Source organism: Akebia trifoliata, chromosome 5 (genome assembly GCF_017979445.1).
Source record: "Akebia trifoliata isolate Shusen 1 chromosome 5, ASM1797944v1, whole genome shotgun sequence".
Classification (NCBI taxonomy): domain Eukaryota; kingdom Viridiplantae; phylum Streptophyta; class Magnoliopsida; order Ranunculales; family Lardizabalaceae; genus Akebia; species Akebia trifoliata.
In genome coordinates this window covers 34,639,976-34,657,981 of record NC_141379.1, presented here as the reverse complement: position 1 = coordinate 34,657,981, position 18,006 = coordinate 34,639,976, and the positions used below count along the sequence as shown (strand labels likewise).

The following is an 18,006-nucleotide window of genomic DNA, read 5'->3' as shown; positions in this document are numbered from 1 at the left end:
AACCCCTCCCTGTTTTCACGAATATTTGAGATACCCCTTTATTTTTAAACCGACTATAATACCCTTCGACTACATTCTTTTATTCTGAGTAACAGAAGCTGAGCTGTTGTTTGAAGAGATTGACGACGAGGTTATTTCAGTCACTTTAAGATAGTCTCTAGTACGAGACTGTAGTCAAAGTATTAGTCATCAGTTCGAAAATATTGGGGTGTATTTCAAAATATGGGAAAACCCAGAGGGGTATGTCAAAATTACCCAAAAGAATTCCTATATAAGACCCACTCTGTAGTCTGTACAGAGTAGCTCTCATCGAAGAGGAAGATCTCTCTCTCGACTGTTTTTCGGTGACGATGGCGATTCCTGGAAAAAACCCTAATGTTCTTGGTCTCATCGTTCTCTCTCTTCTCTCAATCGCTTCTGCAACAGTGTTCTTTGAAGAACTCTTCGAAGGTACAGCAGATCTCCAAAAATCTCTCTTTTTTTTTCTTTTTTCTTTTTTTTCATTTTATTCCAATTTCAATGCGCATATGATAAATTTAGGGTTTCCACGAGTTTTCAGGAATTTATCTATGTTGATTTTGATATAATGGATGAAAGATCGTTTTTTAGGAAGATTTTCGTTTTTGTCGATTTTGATAACTGTATCTGATTTAGTTTTTATTTGATTTTGAGTTCGTAACATTTGAGAGGACTCTGATCTTATCAGGACTTCTTTGAAGTATTTTTGAAGGTTTTAGTGTGGATTTTCTAGTAATCTTTCTTAGTCGAATCACGCATGGACTTATTTTATGTCTGGGTTGATTAAACTCTGCTGCGATCAATCCACATTTTGGTTTAAACTAAAGTAATAACAAACATCTAGCTTATTTTTGGGTATCAGATTAGGGTTAGCTTCCGTCTTCGTGCATCTGTTCTATTTACTTGTTCGTCGTGCCGTTTGGATACCCAGTAATCTTTTTTGCTTAGATTAGGCGATGATAGTTGTCTTTGAAATTCATCTAAAAGTTCTTTTTTATGGTATTGTATTCTCTTACATTTGGGTGTTCTAGGTTACAAGCATGGAGATAATTATTCAAACACATAACTTATACATATCATTCGATGCAATAAGTATCTAGTATGTATCTGATGATGTATGGCTTTCTGAAACGTTGGATAAAATTAAAAGAAAAAGAAATACAAATTGCTAATTGACACCCAATGCAATCTTCCCCACTATTCTCAATTCAAAAATAAAATAAATCTGTTGACGTACATTGATCATCTTTGGGATATTAATGAAGTTTCTTGTTTAGAGATTATTGACTATTTCTAGTTCAGTGCTGAGGGTAAATTGATTACAGTTTGATGTGACTCTTTTATTGCAAATTTTTAAACGAATCTTTTTCTATTATTGTTTTTTAATGAATGTTCTGTTATTTTCATGAATTTTATTTATTGGCGACAAATGAAGATGGATGGGAGAACCGATGGATTACATCTGATTGGAAGAAGGATGAGAACAAGGCTGGGGAGTGGAACTATACTTCTGGTAAATGGAATGGAAATCCTAATGACAAAGGTACTATTTTCTCCTCTCAACCATCTCATAATACGAAGGACAATTTAACAGAAGTCTTTTGGTAATAGATTCCTGGTTAAATACTATGAGTAATTGGTTTCTTGGTGATAAATGTTTTGGTTTAGGTATTCAAACCAGTGAAGACTACAGGTTCTATGCTATTTCAGCTGCGTTTCCAGAGTTCAGTAACAAGGATAAGACCTTGGTTTTTCAGTTCTCAGTGAAGCACGAGCAAAAGCTTGATTGTGGTGGTGGCTACATGAAGTTGCTTAGTGGTGAAGTTGATCAAAAGAAATTTGGCGGTGAGACCCCGTATAGGTAATAAATAGTGTTCCCTGATAATATTGGATTTTTCTTCCGTTTCATATATTTCCACCCCTTTAAAAATTTGACTTAGTAACCAGTTATATATGGTGGATTGCAGTATCATGTTTGGACCAGATATTTGTGGGTACAGCACCAAAAAGGTCCATGCCATTCTTTCCCACAACGGAACAAACCACTTGATTAAGAAGGATGTTCCTTGTGAGACGGACCAGTTGACTCATGTGTATACTTTCATCCTTCGGCCAGATGCTACATACAGCATTCTTATTGACAATGTAGAGAAAAAGTCTGGAAGTTTATATACCGATTGGGATATTCTCCCTCCAAAGAAAATCAAGGATCCTGAAGCCAAAAAAGTAAATACTTCTAACCAATATTTATACGGCTTCTTTTCTATTGTCCCGTTGTGTTTTGAAATTCGACATTGACCTATGCTCCTATGCTTTGATAAACAGCCCGAAGATTGGGATGATAAGGAGTATATTCCTGATCCTGAAGATAAGAAGCCGGAGGTAGTCATCCCCTTATTTCAGAAACTTCCTAACATTCTTATGTCAAATCCATTTGTAACTTTGAACTCTTATGCCTTTACTAATTAGACTGTTTTTCTGTGTTCAAAGGGGTATGATGACCTTCCAAAGGAGATTGTTGATCCCGATGCCAAGAAGGTATTGATTCGGAATTTGTTTTTCCATTCTTTTACTGTTTCTTGACTCGTAGTTCCATTGAAGCAATGTATTTACTTGATGGCATTTGCATGAATACAGCCAGAAGACTGGGATGAGGAGGAGGATGGTGAATGGACAGCCCCAACCATCCCCAACCCTGAATACAATGGGCCATGGGAACCAAAGGTTTGTTTACTTCTGATCTGAACAATTTGTAATGGATTTAGGAGTCACATGTTCCCTTATTTCTTTCTTTCTACCAGCAGACTATAAAGAACCCCAACTACAAGGGAAAATGGAAGGCACCTATGATTGATAACCCAGGTTTTTGAAAATGCTTCATAAATATTTCAATTGCATGTTTATCTTGTCATTATTGCATTGACACTTTAAATTTGTTTTCTTAGCTGTAATGTTTAAATTGTTCGCATTTTCACAGAATTCAAGGATGACCCAGAAATTTATGTTTACCCCAATTTGAAATACGTGGGCATTGAGTTGTGGCAGGTAAATTTGATCATTACTTTTTTTTACACTGATTCTTCTACACTATTTTCCATATATAAGTAAATAATTACCAAGAAAATATGTGTATGTTCCAGGTAAAATCAGGGACCTTGTTTGACAATGTCTTAGTTTGTGATGATCCGGAATATGCGAAGAAGCTTGTTGAAGAAACATGGGGCAAGAACAAGGATGTACGATGCATTTTGATTTCTCTGAGTTTTGGTTTCCTTTGAAAATGTTTACAGTTAAATTCATTTTGAAGTCTTGGATTTTGCAGGCGGAGAAGGCAGCATTTGATGAGGCAGAGAAAAAGAGAGAAGCGGAGGTATTGACTTGTCAATGCTCTCCCCTTTTCAGTTGTTGATAAGACTTTCACCAGAACTGCAAACATCTCTTGGTTATACGATGGAGCATAATATCCATCACATTGATGATTAAAAAGCAGAACTAATTAATGAAGTTAGACATAACCCACCAACTAAGCATAAATAAACGTCGAATCTCTCTCTCAATCTTTTTCTTCTAGAGTTTTCTTAGAAGAAAAAATCCTAGAAGAGAGAGAGAGAGAGAGAGAGATTAAAATCCTAATAGAGAAAGATTACGCTTTTGTGTAATTATACGTTGGGTGTGTGATGTTGAAAAGTTGGTGCGACAACAGAAATTCTTTGAAAATGTCATCTAGAATGTACACAAAGCCTAAAATGTACTCACCTGCATTATAACGTAGTGACTGATATTCATGGAATTTGTGTAACCTCACTTGACGAATAGCTTTATTTTGCTTGATGGATTAATTCTAGTTGGCGAATAATCTAGAAGAGATTTTAGTTGGGGCATGAAGAACACATTTCTTAATTATATTTAGGCTGTGAAGCAGAGTATTTCATTTCGTTCATATCTAAATGGTTGAGAATATTACTTAGTGATTTTCTGTACTATTTGGAACATTGTTGCTGTTGGTATTGTACTTTACATTCCTATCATCGATCCTTCTTGCAGGAACCAAAGGATGATCCAGTCGATTCTGATGTAACTCTTGAATACTCTCTTTTATTACTTCCCATTCTATTTGTCCGTTATTTTAACATAAAGAATATGTCTTACCAGGATGACAAGGAGGATGGTGAGAATGATGTTGATGATGTGGAAGACAATGCTGATACCGATGCAGACGAAGATGGTGATGATGAGGATGTACATGTATGTTTTCTTTTATCTAATCCTTTCAAATCCAAAACTGTCTTTTTTCTAGTTTTTTAGTTCAACCTTTCCTTTCCTGTACTTTGTGTTTGCAGGATGAACTGTAGGGAAAGAACCCCTGGGACGATCTAGTGCTGGCAATTTCATCAAGATAAAATTTTCCATTATCATCTTTATATCTACATTTTTTTCTATCTTAGGAAAACCAGTTAGGGTTTGACACAATTTTTTATTATTATTTATTAATCATTATTGGATACAAATTTTTGTTAGTGTCATTGATGATATTGAGTAGAAATAAATAACCCTTGAGATTATTACATTTCTGGTCACTGATTTTGGATTCTTAACCTTAACCAATTATTACTTTTATTATTTTCTGCAATTAACAGTTTTTCTTTACAGTTTAAAAAGAATTGAATTGTTTCCTAATGTTAATTAGGTGAACCAACTTTTATAATTCTACTTCAATTTTTAACCTAACCATTTGATTTAGGTTTTGGGTCAAGGCTTTTTTGTTCATGATTTAATACAATCCTAGTTTTAGCTAGAAATGAAATTGTTCACACCAATATAACCAGAGGACTCTTATTAATGTTCTTCACAATCAAGACTCGAGACCAATGTGTGTAGTATTCTTCACTGCTAGTTTTTATTAAGATGGGTAACTCGATGGAGATGAGGAGATGAGAATTGAGGTAGCGGGTCCTCTACAGTTTTGCAGTTCCTTGTAGAACTCTTTTAATAGTGGAGATGTCATTTCATATATTGATCATGATTTGGATTTGAAAAAAATAGATTTCTTTTTAAGCATGGTAAGGAGGTTAAAAAATATGTTTCTTTTTAAAAATGATCAGGAGCTTTACAAATAAGCATGATTAGGGTTAAAAAAAAAAATTATTTCTTTTAAAGAATGGTCAGGAGCTTTTCAAATAAGCATGATGAGGGTTTAAAAAAAGATTATATTTCTTGTTAAACATGATTAGGAAGTTTTCAAATCTTAAAAAAATATTTATTTTTAAGCATAATCAGAAGGACTGATAGAAATTTTAATCTTATGTCATGTGGCACTCTCAACCGTCGAACTGAATTGCAAAAGATCCATTCCTGGGAATTGAACTCAGGTCCATCTCCCATCAACCGCATATTTTAAATGATGATTATTGCAGCATGAGAACCACCCATTGATCCTTAGAAAATTTTCCTTATATGAAATTGGTAGAATTTTTGAGTTGGAGTGACAAAAAGATGCATAAGATTGACTCAATTTTATATTTCTTTTTAGGATCGAAAAAACAGAAGAGCACAATGCTCTTATACAATAGAAAATCGTAGAAAGAAACCCTCAAAGACTGTATTTGAATTGTCGGAAGAGATGGCGCTGCTGCTTCATCATCATCTTCATCTTCCTATTCTTGGAGGGATGTATCATCAGACTCCTAACATACAAACCAAATCATAAAATGATTAACTGTTCTTTAAAGATAAAAGAGACATAAACTTGCACTCAAAGACTGATTTATGATTAAACCTACAAACTGCACATTATTTCCTCCAACTGTTTTGAGAAGAGTTTGGATTAATGGGTTTTTATTTTCCATCAATATTTTGTCTCTGAAACCACTCCCCTATGAGATATGTTTGGTAATTAATTTTAAATTACTCAAGTCGAAAGAATTAACAAATGATAGCCATTATTGCAAACTGGGTTTTTATTTGAAACAGTGATTCATATTTGGGAACTAAAACAAAAAGGAATTCTCATAAAGAATCTGGGAGTTAACCTGATAAAGCCGATGCAGACTATTTTGGATCGCTGAAATTGTTCGAATCATTATATAAAGTGGGAGAAGAATTCCACCAGTTCTTAGAATAAGTAACTGCAAAATTTCTCCCAAAAATAAATAAAAATTAAACAGTTTTTATCGAATCATCAAACATGGAGGTTAGTAGGATTCATTAGATACTTACAGTAAGAAGAGTGAATGTGTACTGATCAGTTCCAATGGTGAGCACAGAAATGAGGTGTCTCATAAGCAAAAGGATTATAAACTGCATAAAGAGATTTGTGAAAAAAAAATTATAAATTAAATTTTTTTTTTTAACAAGTCAGATTATTGAATTATTTTCATTCCATGATTATTATTCATAAAGTCATAAATGTTCTAGAATTTTTATTTTATTTAAAAAAAAAATGATACATAAGCCTTGTATATAATGGGATTGTGACATAGTTGAAGAAGTATAGAAGAAAGAAAGTTTGAATTGGACTCTCAAAACTTACTTACTATCTCTGTAGTCTATACTTTACCAAAATAGTAAAACATCCAAAATGGTAAAAAAATAAACTTTCCAAACACTTAATCAAGCTTAAAATAAGAGACTCATAGTTTAATTCACATTCTCAAACGCCCAAGTATTAAAATAGTGAACTTCAACTTGAAACTGAAAATTTTGACTCCTGATGTCACACAAAACTAAGTCTCAATAGTAAGACTCCCTCACCAAAATGCCCATTTTTGAAAAATACAAATCTCGAGGCATATAAAGGTTGATGATTTGATCAAGAATGCTTACAGTGATAGTAACTGATCTACAGCAATTTGCACTTCTCTCAGCTGCATATGAGCAATCTGAATAGTCACCTTCGATTGTTTGGCTGTCGATAGCGACGATCGCCATTAATCCAGGATTATTTAGCTCCTGATTTTGTCTTGGAACCTCTAAGCTTCCTCTGTTTCAATCTCTAAAGTTAGTAGAAATTTCTTTATGAACATCTATCTTGATGGACTAATTGAATTTCAAGAACTAATACCTGATTGTCACTGCTACATCGTCAACTTGAACTTTTTTGGAAGGTGCAGAGTACCCAGGTTCAAATTCCTGTAAATAAACAGAGATCAATAAATAAAGTTGTGAAATTTAATGTACTAACGGTAAAAAATTTGAAATTCAAATAGAGAAGAACCCCAGAAAATTGAAAAAAGAAAAAGAAAAAGAGAGAGAAACCCAAACCCAGATTCCAGTATGAAAGAATCTCAGAAAAATTTCAAATTTCCCCAAGAAAAGCAAGACCTTTAATCAGAGAAAATCATTTTGATTCTAACCAAAACCATGAAATTTTAAAAACCCAGAAACCATTTAACCAGATTAATCAAACTCAAGAAGGAAAACGACAAGATCAAGTTCAAATCACAGATAAACAAATAGAAACAAAACCCAGTTAAAAATAAAAGCAAAGAAAGCAGATCAAGAAGATAGAAACAAAGGTCATAATAGAAACACAAAAAGCCTTCATAATTATTGAAGAACAAAGATCATTTTTTCCACTTTTGGATACAAACCTGTAGACATATTTCACAAGTGGTGTTGCCCTTCTCGTTGCACCACCTCTGTATGCAATCTCTGTGTGCAAACTAAAAAAAAAAAAATCCCACTGTCACGAATTTGAATTCGAAGTTGGATTTAAAAGGCACCCAATTTTTGCTCTGTTATGTTTTGTTTTTTTTGGGGGGTTACCTTTACGGTTCCAGAGCAAGCACACGGTGCTTCTAAGCTATTATAGCTCTCAACTTCTTCTTCATGGCAGATTCTACACTGTAGATTTGAAGGAGAAATCAAATTCTCCACAAACAGTACAACTTCTCTGTCTCCCATCTCGCTCTCTCTCTCTGTTTCTGTTTCTTTTTCTCAGACTTTAATAAACGCTTCCAGTTTTTAAGCAGGAAAAGATGACTTTAGTTGAAGTTCCGAAACTGCCACTGTTTTTTAGAAAATGACAGATATAACTTCTTTGGCTGAGACAAAAGACTCGGCTATTGTAGAAGGCTCCATAGGACACTATCGTCATAATGAGTAAAATTTGTAGACAACTTATATTGCCAAACCAACTCCTTCTATTACACACCACATAAGTAATGAAATTAAATATCAAACCCTAAATTAAATCTATGGAAAAAATATGAAAAATAAAATATTATAAAAAATAAAAATAAAAATAAATGTAACATATGGACAAATTTTTTTTATATTTTTTATAACGGGTATCCTTGTAGACTACAAATCGGTCCCATATTTGAGCTTGCCACGTTCATAACCCATGGTCTTGTCCAAGGGCTAGTCCTGGGGCACGTGCAACACCTGAACATCACACACACCAAATGAGGTATTAATTGCTTATTGATCTAAAATTGCCATTGAATCAACCCCACGAGGTTCAACGATAATAAATCTCGACTTATTTTATAAATATTTTCATAATCACATGAAAAGTTTGATTATCTACCCCTTTGCCTATACACAAGGGCTTATCTGTCTAGTGATTAACAATTTGTGCTTAGTTGGTGGTCTTATTTCACTTGAAAAAAAAAAGTGTTTTTTTTTTCCATGCCTACAAACCTTTCATTGATTAAAGAGATTTTTCTAATTTAAGTGAAAATCCAAATTGAAGAACTAGGTTTCTCAAAAATTAGAACAATATTCGCAAATTAAATATGAAATTTAATTTTATTGATTAGTTAATAATAATACATTTGTGCACCAATATAAACTTCATTTTTAATTCCATTGCTATTGTTGATAATAAAAATTGTTCAAATTCAATAATAAAAACATACAAAATCAAACTAAGATTTCAAAAGTGGGTTCAATCCCCTTAGTTGTCATCCACAAAATCAGATTCAATTATTATTTTTAAAACATAAAAAACTTAGTAATTCAAATCAAATAAAGAAAAAAATCATTAAGTCCAACTGTCAAACTAATTTTTTAGAAGAAAAACAATATTAAATAATATATTAATGTGTTGATTTGGACTTTGAGTCTTATCTAAGTCTAGCTAATATTTTTATACGATCTATACAGAGCCCTTTTTGTCTCTTTATTATACTTTGAAATCCTTCAAATTTAAAATTTGATTTGTGGGGTGTGTTTAGTAGATTTCAAGTACGTTGGATATTTGAAATTTGAAATCTTGAAAGGGTGCGAACGATATTAAAATGCGCACCACTTTACATTGAAGTGTGGGACCGTCAGATATTTTTTTTTTATTTTTTTCGATGATCTTTCGATTATGACATTTGTGCTTATCTCCTTGACGATCTTATCATCTCTTCTCTCTCCATCCTTGTTAACGTAAACAAGTGGTCGGTGCTAATTTGCGCCGGTTAAGACGCACGTGTGGAGTTATGACACGTGTTTGTGGTGTCCACGTATATGATGAGATAAGTGGTTATAGTGGATCAAGGAGTTACTTAAAAACGACTAATGTTCTGGTGTAACACATTTAAAGTTAATTATGAAATAAGTAAACTTATAGCCGTTAGATTCGAACTTAAGATTAAGTTTGGGTAATTATGAGAATCAATTGCAATGATTATTATTATTAAAGATAAAAAAAAAAAAAAAATAGATGATCACATGTTGCTTAAGCAATTGAATTGTTTTGTTTTGAATAATGATTTTTCTGGTGCCCACCACACCCCCATCATAGAATCATAGATTATTTGCCTTGGGATACATTGAATGATAAATTTTTGTGTATCTCAAGGAAATGATTTACTGTTTTTGTGATGGGGGTGTATGACAAAGGGGGTGCATCAGATTATCAAGACTCTTTTATTTTCTAATGATTTATAGGATTTTTTTTCTTCTGAAAATTAATATTTTTATTATTATTTTCATTTAAGTAGGAGAATCGTTAAGTTTAAATTCTGATTATTTATCGTAAATAGCATTATTTTTAAGAAAATAATTCGGAGTTCTTACGGAGTGGAATCATGCAGTACCCGACACGAGATAGATCTTCCAAAGAAATGAGACTTTTTTTTTTTTAAAGAACCAATTTAATCAGGATGTTATAGTGTGCATATCTATTCTTTAAAAATAAAAAAAAAAACTAGGGATTTTACCCTTTTCTATGTACACGTGGCATCATGGCATTGATTCATCAAATTGGCATTAGAGAATCCCTGGAAAATCTTATCCAATCTCTGGCATTTTGCTGGACACCCTAATTTTTCTTGGTTGCATTTATTTGGATTTTTTTAATTAGTAGTATAAAAGTACAACAAATCTCCAATTGAGTTGATGTCTTAAATTCCATTTTTGATTGTAAGTTTTGGACCATCAAGAGAATGGCCCATGAGGTTACAGGGCCCAAACAACTGAACCACATGACAACTTTAACTTTTGGTGTGGGGTCTACATATAGGTGTTCAGATTTGATTCTTTAAGCTCGAAGACCCATAATGTTTGTCCAACATTACTGCAAATTATTTGATTTTAATTTATGTTTTTTATATGGGACCTATTTTAATCATTCACTTATTCATAATTTTAAATTTTTTTATGTGTAAGTATAAATGGAGAAATAATTTTGTTTCAAAGGATGGAAGAATAAAAAATGAGCCTAGTGATTTAGTATTTTTCTATAACTCGAAACAAACTGATTAAATTCATGAGACGTGATTTTCTGACTCAAAAATTTTCACTCGATTTGTATGCAACTAACCGTGGTAAGGGCACAGAACCATATATCTTTTTCTTTGGGATACATCTATGCCATGGCCACGTCATCCAATACATATCGAGTGAAAAATTTTTAGTCAGAAAATTATTAGTGTAAATCCATTTCTTTTACCCTTACTTATAGGCTTCATCAAATTCTATTTTATGACAACTTTTATTTTTTTAATAAATGTGGCACATATTAACAAGAGTGGAGTGCGAATTTTCTTGTAGTGGGGGCAAACTATGATTAGTTGTATAGTTGAAGAATTTGAATGGAAGGAGGTGAGGGTGTGTGGTGGCAAAAATTGGAGGGAGATGAGGGTGTGGGGGCAAATGGGGAGAGAGGTGAGGGAGTATATGGACAAATGGGACATGTAATTAGTTGAAAATATAGGAGTGTCTCCAAGTTTTATGAGGGCAATTGCCTCCACCAGCTATTTACTAGCTCTACCTTGCATGTCTATCTTCATCGAATCTTTGACTAAGTCCATTTCTTATTTTTTATTATTTACAATTGTTTAATTATCTCATAATATTCATTTTTACTACTATTAAGATTTATTCTATTATTTTGGGGTGAGATCTTAAGTATCTTTATTTTTTATTTTTTATTTTTATGTCTGATCAACTTAGATTCCATTGAGTAAAGTCGACTCAATCGAAAATGACTCATTTAAGTTTAAATAATGTTGAAGGGACGTCAAGATTTTACATCACATCTCACATCCTGATGTGAAAGAATCATAAATATATTTTATCGAGATATGAATTAAAAAACATCTATGATTCCTATACAATATCACATCAAGATGTGCGATATGAGGTATAAAGTTGAGGTCACTCCATTAACTTTTAAGTTGAAGAATCTTTACATCTATGTCTTATCCTCTTTCATTTATTAAGTTAGATTAATTATAGCTTCTTAACTTTACTTTGTTGTTAATGATTTTATATGTAACATAATATTCCTCACTAACCCTTAATGTAAAAGTCGAGATCTCATTCGATGTTCCGTCTCTATAGATGGAAAAGGTGTTTACGTGACATAATTATGCCACGTAGATACCTAATCTAATATAATAAAAGGATCTAGACTTAGGGGTTTGGATTTCCACGTGGTCCTTGTTTCTTGTCCCTTATCGTCTATAATAGTAGAAAACGTTCAATTACCTAAATGACCCTTAATCATCATGGAAACTACAATATGCCCTTATAGAAACTTCAGAGTTCCGTGAAGTCTTCAATGTGAAACTAAAGTAAAATAACAGAAATGCCCTCACCTTCAAACTTTTCAAAAAATCCTTACTAAAAATGAAGAAGAAGCTATTTCCTTGTAATGCTAGGTTAAAATTATTACCTAAGAAGTCGAGATACCTCAGTTCCAAAAATTAGAAAATAAAGATTTTCTCTCTCCTTCAACCTCCAAATCTCAAGAATTAAATAGGGTTTGGGATGTTAAATGTGTTTTTGTCTTTTTGAAAAAAGAAAATTCAAGAGCTTTTACCTAAAAAGTTGAAGACAAGCTTGAAAAGGTTAAATAGCTCAAAAATATTATTTTAGATTGAAGACAACAGCTTTCTAAAAAAAATAAAGATTATGGTTTCATGATAACTTTTAATATATATCACATTATGATATACATTTTTAAAAAAAATCTTAGTGTTTTAAACCCATATTCCGACTTGGTGACTATGATTTAAAGTTTCGCTTTGTTCTAAGTTGACTTGAAAAATAAAAATTATTTCAAAGTGTGCATTGATATGTCACGTTGGAGTGGTAACATAACAAGTTATTGAGATGATGATAAGTTTGGAATATTGTGGACAGAGATTACGATCACTAAATGGAAATTGGACCTTTGACCTATCATTTGATTTAATGGTTATGGTCTAAATTCAATGGACTTTGAGACACATATCCTCTTCTATTCACGTATCTTTGCTTTCTAAAATAGACGGACCTATCCATTTATTTTTGTTATTTTGGTTAATTGAATTTCTTGGGCAAAGGAGTCCAATGTAAGTTCTGGGTTTTCCTTAAATTTATTTTTCTCATGAAACACCAGAGGCCAGTTGCCTTGTCCCTGCTAGTTGGGTCTACGAGTCATAAAAAAATTGATTAATTACTATAGTATTGTATATTGGGACCATTGCATAAAAGTACTAAATCAAATTCTACAAATACATGAAACAATTTAAAGACATTGACAAAAGCTAATGCCTTATACCTATTTTCTTTGTTTTTTTTATAGGTAGTATTGACAACTATAATCACATAAATTTTTGAAATCAATTCTAAGTATATTAATATTTTAGTGTAATGATTTTCTAATGCCCCCTCTGACACAAGCCCCTTACACTCCCCATCATAGAACGATAGATCATTTGCCTTAGGATACATATCAACATAAATATTTTCTTGTGTATCTTGAGGCAAATGATATATGGTTCAATAATGGCGGCATAGGGGGCATGTGTTAGAGGTGGTGTCATCTTATCACGACTCAATTGTTTAGTCAATATTTATGGATAAATTACATTGTGACTCTTATAGTTTGACATAATTTTATTTTAACCACCTAACATTTTGATAATTGCACTTACCTCCTCTTTTATTGATGGGGCTAAAATTAGATATTATTTGACTATTTTATCATTTTATTTTATGTTATTTTTATTAGAAAAAATAAAAATCTAATGACTATACCCTTGCCTAAGCATGCATTGAACTCATTTTTTTACAGGCATATTTTTATTTATAAAAAAGAATAACATTTTAAAAAGGGTAAAATGATCTTTATTTAAGGAATTTAACTAGTAAATTAACGGCAATTTGACAGAAGGGGTAAGTGAATCCCTTAGATAAGGTAAGTGCAATTATCAAAATGTTAAGGGATTAAAATTGAATTATGCCAAATTACAAAGGGTTAAAGTGTAATTTACCCAATATTTATTTAGTCAAATCTACTAATATTAGAATAATAATAATTAATAATAATAATAATAAAAGTCTGTGCCCAACGTAGATTGAAATAGAATCATATGGTCGTCTTGTAATTCTTTAGATAAACAAGGGGCATTATTGAAATTATATTTCTAGAACTTATATTAAGCAGAAAACCTACGAAGCGTCCACCGGTCTTAAAAACCGCCAACAGACACCAAAACCAGAAACCACCAATCCCTTCACCTATAAAACCTTTTGCCAAGCCAAGACTGTCTAACACACCACTTCGTTATTATTATTATTATTCCTTTGCAACCTAATTTGCTCTTCTTGCTATATAAGCTCGTGTTCTGTTATCTGGTTTTCGCGGCGAAGATAAGCGGTTTTAGAATCTAGTTTTCTTGTTTTAATGGCTGACGTGGAAGCGAAGGAACGTAAGATCCTTGTTGCGGTTGACGAAGGCGAAGAGAGCATGTACGCCTTATCTTGGGCTGTCAAGAACTTAATTTCCGATAATTCCAAAGATACCCTTGTTCTACTCTACGCCAAACCACCTCGTGTTGTCTATACTACTTTAGATGGAACAGGTACGAGGAGTCACTACGAAGGTATTTTTACCTTTTTTTTTTTACCCCCCAATTTCATGATTTTTTTTTCAGGAAAATAAATTATCCAGGGATATTTTGTTGATGTTTGGCTTCAATTTTAGGGTATTTATTTTCGTCGGATATAATGGCAACCATGGAGAAGTACGGTAACGATGTGGCTGATTGTGTGTTAGAGAAGGCCAAGAGGCTTTGCAAGGATCTTCAACATGTATGTTATAAATATTTGTTTTTAATTAGAAGATTGGTTTGTTATATAAGTAAAAGTTGGTGTGGTAATATAGGTTTTCTTACTTTTGAGACCTTACATCGCTACACCAAATTTTGCTAACGCCACACCCCTAATTTGTGATTACTTATGAATTGGTGTGACGTTAGCAAAAGTTGGCGTGACAATAGAATCTCTATTTTGGGCCCTTTCGAAGGGTAAAATGGTCCATATCAATCTAAACTCGTGGTGTAGGTCAAAGTGGAGACAAGGGCGGAGAATGGTGACCCAAGGGATGTGATCTGTGAAACGGCTGAGAAACTTGGAGTTGATGTGTTGGTCGTGGGAACACACGGCTATGGTTTAATCAAGAGGTGGGGGCGATCTAATTATTTAGCTTCTTTTTGTATCAGATATATTAATTGAGAGCTTATACAAGCGTTTTGCTTGTATGAGATTGCATGGGAATTTTCAAACCCTGATACTAAATTTGGTGACTAATTTGGAATTTTTTATAATGACAGGGCCTTTCTTGGAAGTGTGAGTAATTATTGTGCACAGAAAGTGAAGTGTCCTGTGTTGATTGTGAAGAAGCCGAAGTCAACGGATGAAAACAAATGATCAATTGTTTCGTGTGATCTTCTTTGTTGACTTTTGGACTGTCTAGGTAAAGCTGTAAATATTTGTTGTGTTAAGTTGTCAAGTGTCCGTTGATAATTATTTGATGCAGTCATTTGCATCAAAAGTTTGATGTAGGAGAAGTTTGGGTTTATTAAAGCAATGGTGTTGATTAGTTTTCCAATAAATAAAAATGTCCATGATTTTGGTCTAACCCTACATCATGAGTGCATGACCATCAAATCAAATCTGAAAAATAAAAACAAACATCATTACTTAAAGATGTTATGTGGCCTAAAGTAACATTTGTTCAAAAAATAATTCAAGACCTAGAAGTTTATCTTGGACCACAAAGATCGAATTTTTGTGAAAATTATTTTTCATACATTCCTCGAGATTTTTGTTAATGTATATTATTTTTTTTAAATCAAATTTTGATTAATTTTTTAATAATTTCATTATCAATATGAGACACTGATGTAATATTTACCAAATAATAAATTAATTAAAGAGTGAAATAAATGAATGTGATTGCAACTTTTTTTTTTTTTTTCCCCTTATTTAAGAAAGGTATTTATAGATGGTGTTGAATGACATGAGCACCACATCAACTTACGATGACACTTGGCAACACTCCATCAGTGGTCAACAAGTGACGAGATGCCATGATTGGACAGAGGCACCCTCGTCAATCAATAGGGAAGCGTGACAACGACAAGAATGAAGATTATAAATACCTCACTATCCAATGAGAATGACACAAATTTCAAATTATCTAACAGAGCATATACACTTGTATTTTTGTAACTTAAGAGAGAATGATTGAGAAAGTTTCCCTTTTGGATGGTAGGCAGAAGTATGAACTACGACTTTATATGCTACAATAAATTTGAAATAGAGTATCCACCTCTAACACTCCCTTGTAAAGTAGTATGAGTTTCTATCCTTTATGCCTCAAGATTTTGCTGAGGAGCTGATTGATTCTAGTCTTCTTCTTTAAAGTCTTGTATGACTTAGTACATATTAAAAACACTTCAACGTTCAAGTTAGAGACATATTGATAATATTATCAATTAAAAAAAATTACCACTCATTCCCTTTAATAGATTTAATAGAACCATATGTTTAAGAAACTCTCCTTCAATGAGTTTTTTTTTTTTTAGGATCACGACTACAATGTCATACAGGATTCTTGAGAAAGTGGTGGTACTTGGTGCCAACCGAGTGGGGATCCAGTACGGTGTCCCATTTCTATGCTTGGGTTTGGTGTGTATGTGGTATTTTATTATTGGATATTAGAACTTGTTGGGCTGCTAACCAAACCCTGAGAATCTTTGCCTTTTAATTGGTTTAATTAAATAAAAAAAATCATGTTTCTTTCCTTCTCCTTTCTTCCCTCACCTCTATTTGATTTCTTTGCATCTTCTCTCTCCTCTCTGTGGAAGAAATAAGTCCCTCTCTCTCATTCCCATTCAACTTTTAAGGGTTTTGAGGGCTAGAGATCAAATAGAGGTGAGGGAAGAGATGAAGGTTTTGAAATTATATTATAGTAACGGCACCAATGTATAAATCGGTCAATTATTTGGAATAACTCCCAAATTGTTGAGGACACATCGATTTGGTATGAATGATATGTGTCACAAACAACAATATATCTTAAAAACCAAGAAAAATTGCAACTCATCCGGCTACAATCCTACTAATTCTTCTTCTTTACAAGTTTAGAGCGATAAAATACTACTTTATCTGGATTAGACCTATGAGACGTTAAAAATGTGTATCTCAATGTTAGGATTGATCTAATGCAGATCTAATTTACATGTACATATACACAAGGAAAATTGAGGTGTATATCACACAATAAACCCATTTAATATAACTAATGATAATCTGACGCTCTACTTTCAGATGCCCCCTGACCTGGCAGTTATAGAATCATAAATCTTTTTCTTGTGTATCCCGAAGTAAAGGATCTACAATTATGTAAAAAGAGTGTCAGATTAGCACAACTTGTTTAATATGTCACGTAACATGATGAAATTTCGTATTATTTGGATTAATTATGATTTCTTTGAAGGATTTTTTTTTGGTATCCATTTAAAAGTATTACAATTTAGTGAGAGTGGGGATCTTCATGTATTTCTAGGGATGTAATTCTTATGCAATTAGTAAACTAATCATTGCTATTCCATCTTTTCATGATTATGAAATTATGTTTTCTTATATGATTGATGATGATTGGATGACCATTTAGATACTCCCTAGTCCCATAAATTGGGAGATTAGGTTGGTGAACGACTTGCCTACATTTGTAGAATATGGCAAAACAAAAGGTATTTTCAGGACAGGTGCACGAACGACAACTCCAAACGTCACACATCCGCCGCCTACCTACCGTTTAGGTGGCACCAGCGAGATCCAGCTAAGGTAAGGAACTTCGTGTCGCGGCTGCTCCACTCCGCTGCGGTCTCATGAACTGAACTTCGTTGCCTTCCCGCGCGCGAAGCGAATGGGCGCTGTGCCGCGGGTCAGTTTCGGGGCGGGGGGCGGAGAGAGACCAGAAGAATGATGAATTTGGATCGACGAGCCATTTCGTGAATCAATGGAATGTCTTAAGGTATCTCCCTAACTGTTTTGGCAAAAATTAAAGATACCCATGGAATTTCAAACTGATGACATGGCTGCCTTGACTTTGATCTTTCATGAGAGACCAACTGAAAAGAATGGAAATGTCCTTGTCTTCAATTTCTAATTTAATTTTTTTAATCTATAAATTTATTTTGCTAAACCATGTCTAGCTACATTTGTCTTGGCAAGTGGTGGCATGACGAAATTTAACATATATATATATGAGAC

The 18,006-nt window shown here is 33.0% G+C and overlaps 3 protein-coding genes across 5 annotated transcripts; 2 read left to right on the top strand and 1 right to left on the bottom strand.

The window, feature by feature from the left end:
* The first annotated feature begins 290 nt into the window (after nucleotides 1–290).
* LOC147402516 (calreticulin-like) lies at nucleotides 291–4,585 on the top strand. Of its 2 annotated transcripts, XM_086444204.1 has the most exons (14): nucleotides 291–450; nucleotides 1,454–1,561; nucleotides 1,687–1,879; nucleotides 1,986–2,244; nucleotides 2,344–2,400; nucleotides 2,509–2,556; nucleotides 2,656–2,742; nucleotides 2,823–2,880; nucleotides 2,996–3,063; nucleotides 3,159–3,254; nucleotides 3,341–3,388; nucleotides 4,063–4,092; nucleotides 4,171–4,263; nucleotides 4,359–4,585. In XM_086444204.1, the coding sequence occupies exons 1-14, from the start codon at nucleotides 351–353 to the stop codon at nucleotides 4,368–4,370; spliced, it is 1,257 nt and encodes a 418-aa protein (XP_086300330.1). In that variant the 5' UTR covers nucleotides 291–350; the 3' UTR covers nucleotides 4,371–4,585. The 2 variants fall into 2 exon arrangements, with proteins under 2 accessions (XP_086300330.1, XP_086300331.1); XM_086444205.1 differs by lacking the exon at nucleotides 4,063–4,092.
* Nucleotides 4,586–5,510: 925 nt separating this feature from the next.
* Nucleotides 5,511–7,972, bottom strand: LOC147402515 (uncharacterized). Its single transcript, XM_086444206.1, has 7 exons — nucleotides 7,783–7,972; nucleotides 7,608–7,679; nucleotides 7,079–7,146; nucleotides 6,841–6,997; nucleotides 6,235–6,315; nucleotides 6,048–6,143; nucleotides 5,511–5,702 (listed from the first exon to the last, which is right to left on the bottom strand). Exons 1-7 carry the CDS (start codon nucleotides 7,918–7,920, stop codon nucleotides 5,673–5,675), a joined length of 642 nt encoding a protein of 213 aa, XP_086300332.1. The 5' UTR covers nucleotides 7,921–7,972; the 3' UTR covers nucleotides 5,511–5,672.
* Nucleotides 7,973–13,928: 5,956 nt separating this feature from the next.
* LOC147402514 (Adenine nucleotide alpha hydrolases-like superfamily protein) lies at nucleotides 13,929–15,364 on the top strand. 2 transcript variants are annotated; one of them, XM_086444199.1, is made up of 4 exons: nucleotides 13,929–14,327; nucleotides 14,429–14,535; nucleotides 14,788–14,906; nucleotides 15,057–15,364. In XM_086444199.1, exons 1-4 carry the CDS (start codon nucleotides 14,129–14,131, stop codon nucleotides 15,151–15,153), a joined length of 522 nt encoding a protein of 173 aa, XP_086300325.1. In that variant the 5' UTR covers nucleotides 13,929–14,128; the 3' UTR covers nucleotides 15,154–15,364. The 2 variants fall into 2 exon arrangements, with proteins under 2 accessions (XP_086300325.1, XP_086300326.1); XM_086444200.1 differs by having other exon boundaries at nucleotides 13,932–14,306.
* The last annotated feature ends 2,642 nt before the right edge of the window (nucleotides 15,365–18,006 follow it).

Bases quoted from the DNA above. Each gene is read 5' to 3' on its own strand.
- LOC147402514 (XM_086444199.1), top strand. From the start codon at position 14,129: ATGGCTGACGTGGAAGCGAAGGAACGTAAGATCCTTGTTGCGGTTGAC. The intron at 14,328-14,428 runs GTATTTTTACCT...CTTCAATTTTAG, and splicing joins TACGAGGAGTCACTACGAAG to GGTATTTATTTTCGTCGGAT. The intron at 14,536-14,787 runs GTATGTTATAAA...CTCGTGGTGTAG, and splicing joins TTTGCAAGGATCTTCAACAT to GTCAAAGTGGAGACAAGGGC.
- LOC147402515 (XM_086444206.1), bottom strand. From the start codon at position 7,920: ATGGGAGACAGAGAAGTTGTACTGTTTGTGGAGAATTTGATTTCTCCT. The intron at 7,147-7,607 runs GTTTGTATCCAA...GTTTATTTACAG, and splicing joins CTTGTGAAATATGTCTACAG to GAATTTGAACCTGGGTACTC. The intron at 5,703-6,047 runs GTTAACTCCCAG...TTTGTATGTTAG, and splicing joins GTCTGCATCGGCTTTATCAG to GAGTCTGATGATACATCCCT.
- LOC147402516 (XM_086444204.1), top strand. From the start codon at position 351: ATGGCGATTCCTGGAAAAAACCCTAATGTTCTTGGTCTCATCGTTCTC. The intron at 1,880-1,985 runs GTAATAAATAGT...GGTGGATTGCAG, and splicing joins GGCGGTGAGACCCCGTATAG to TATCATGTTTGGACCAGATA. The intron at 3,389-4,062 runs GTATTGACTTGT...TCCTTCTTGCAG, and splicing joins AGAAAAAGAGAGAAGCGGAG to GAACCAAAGGATGATCCAGT.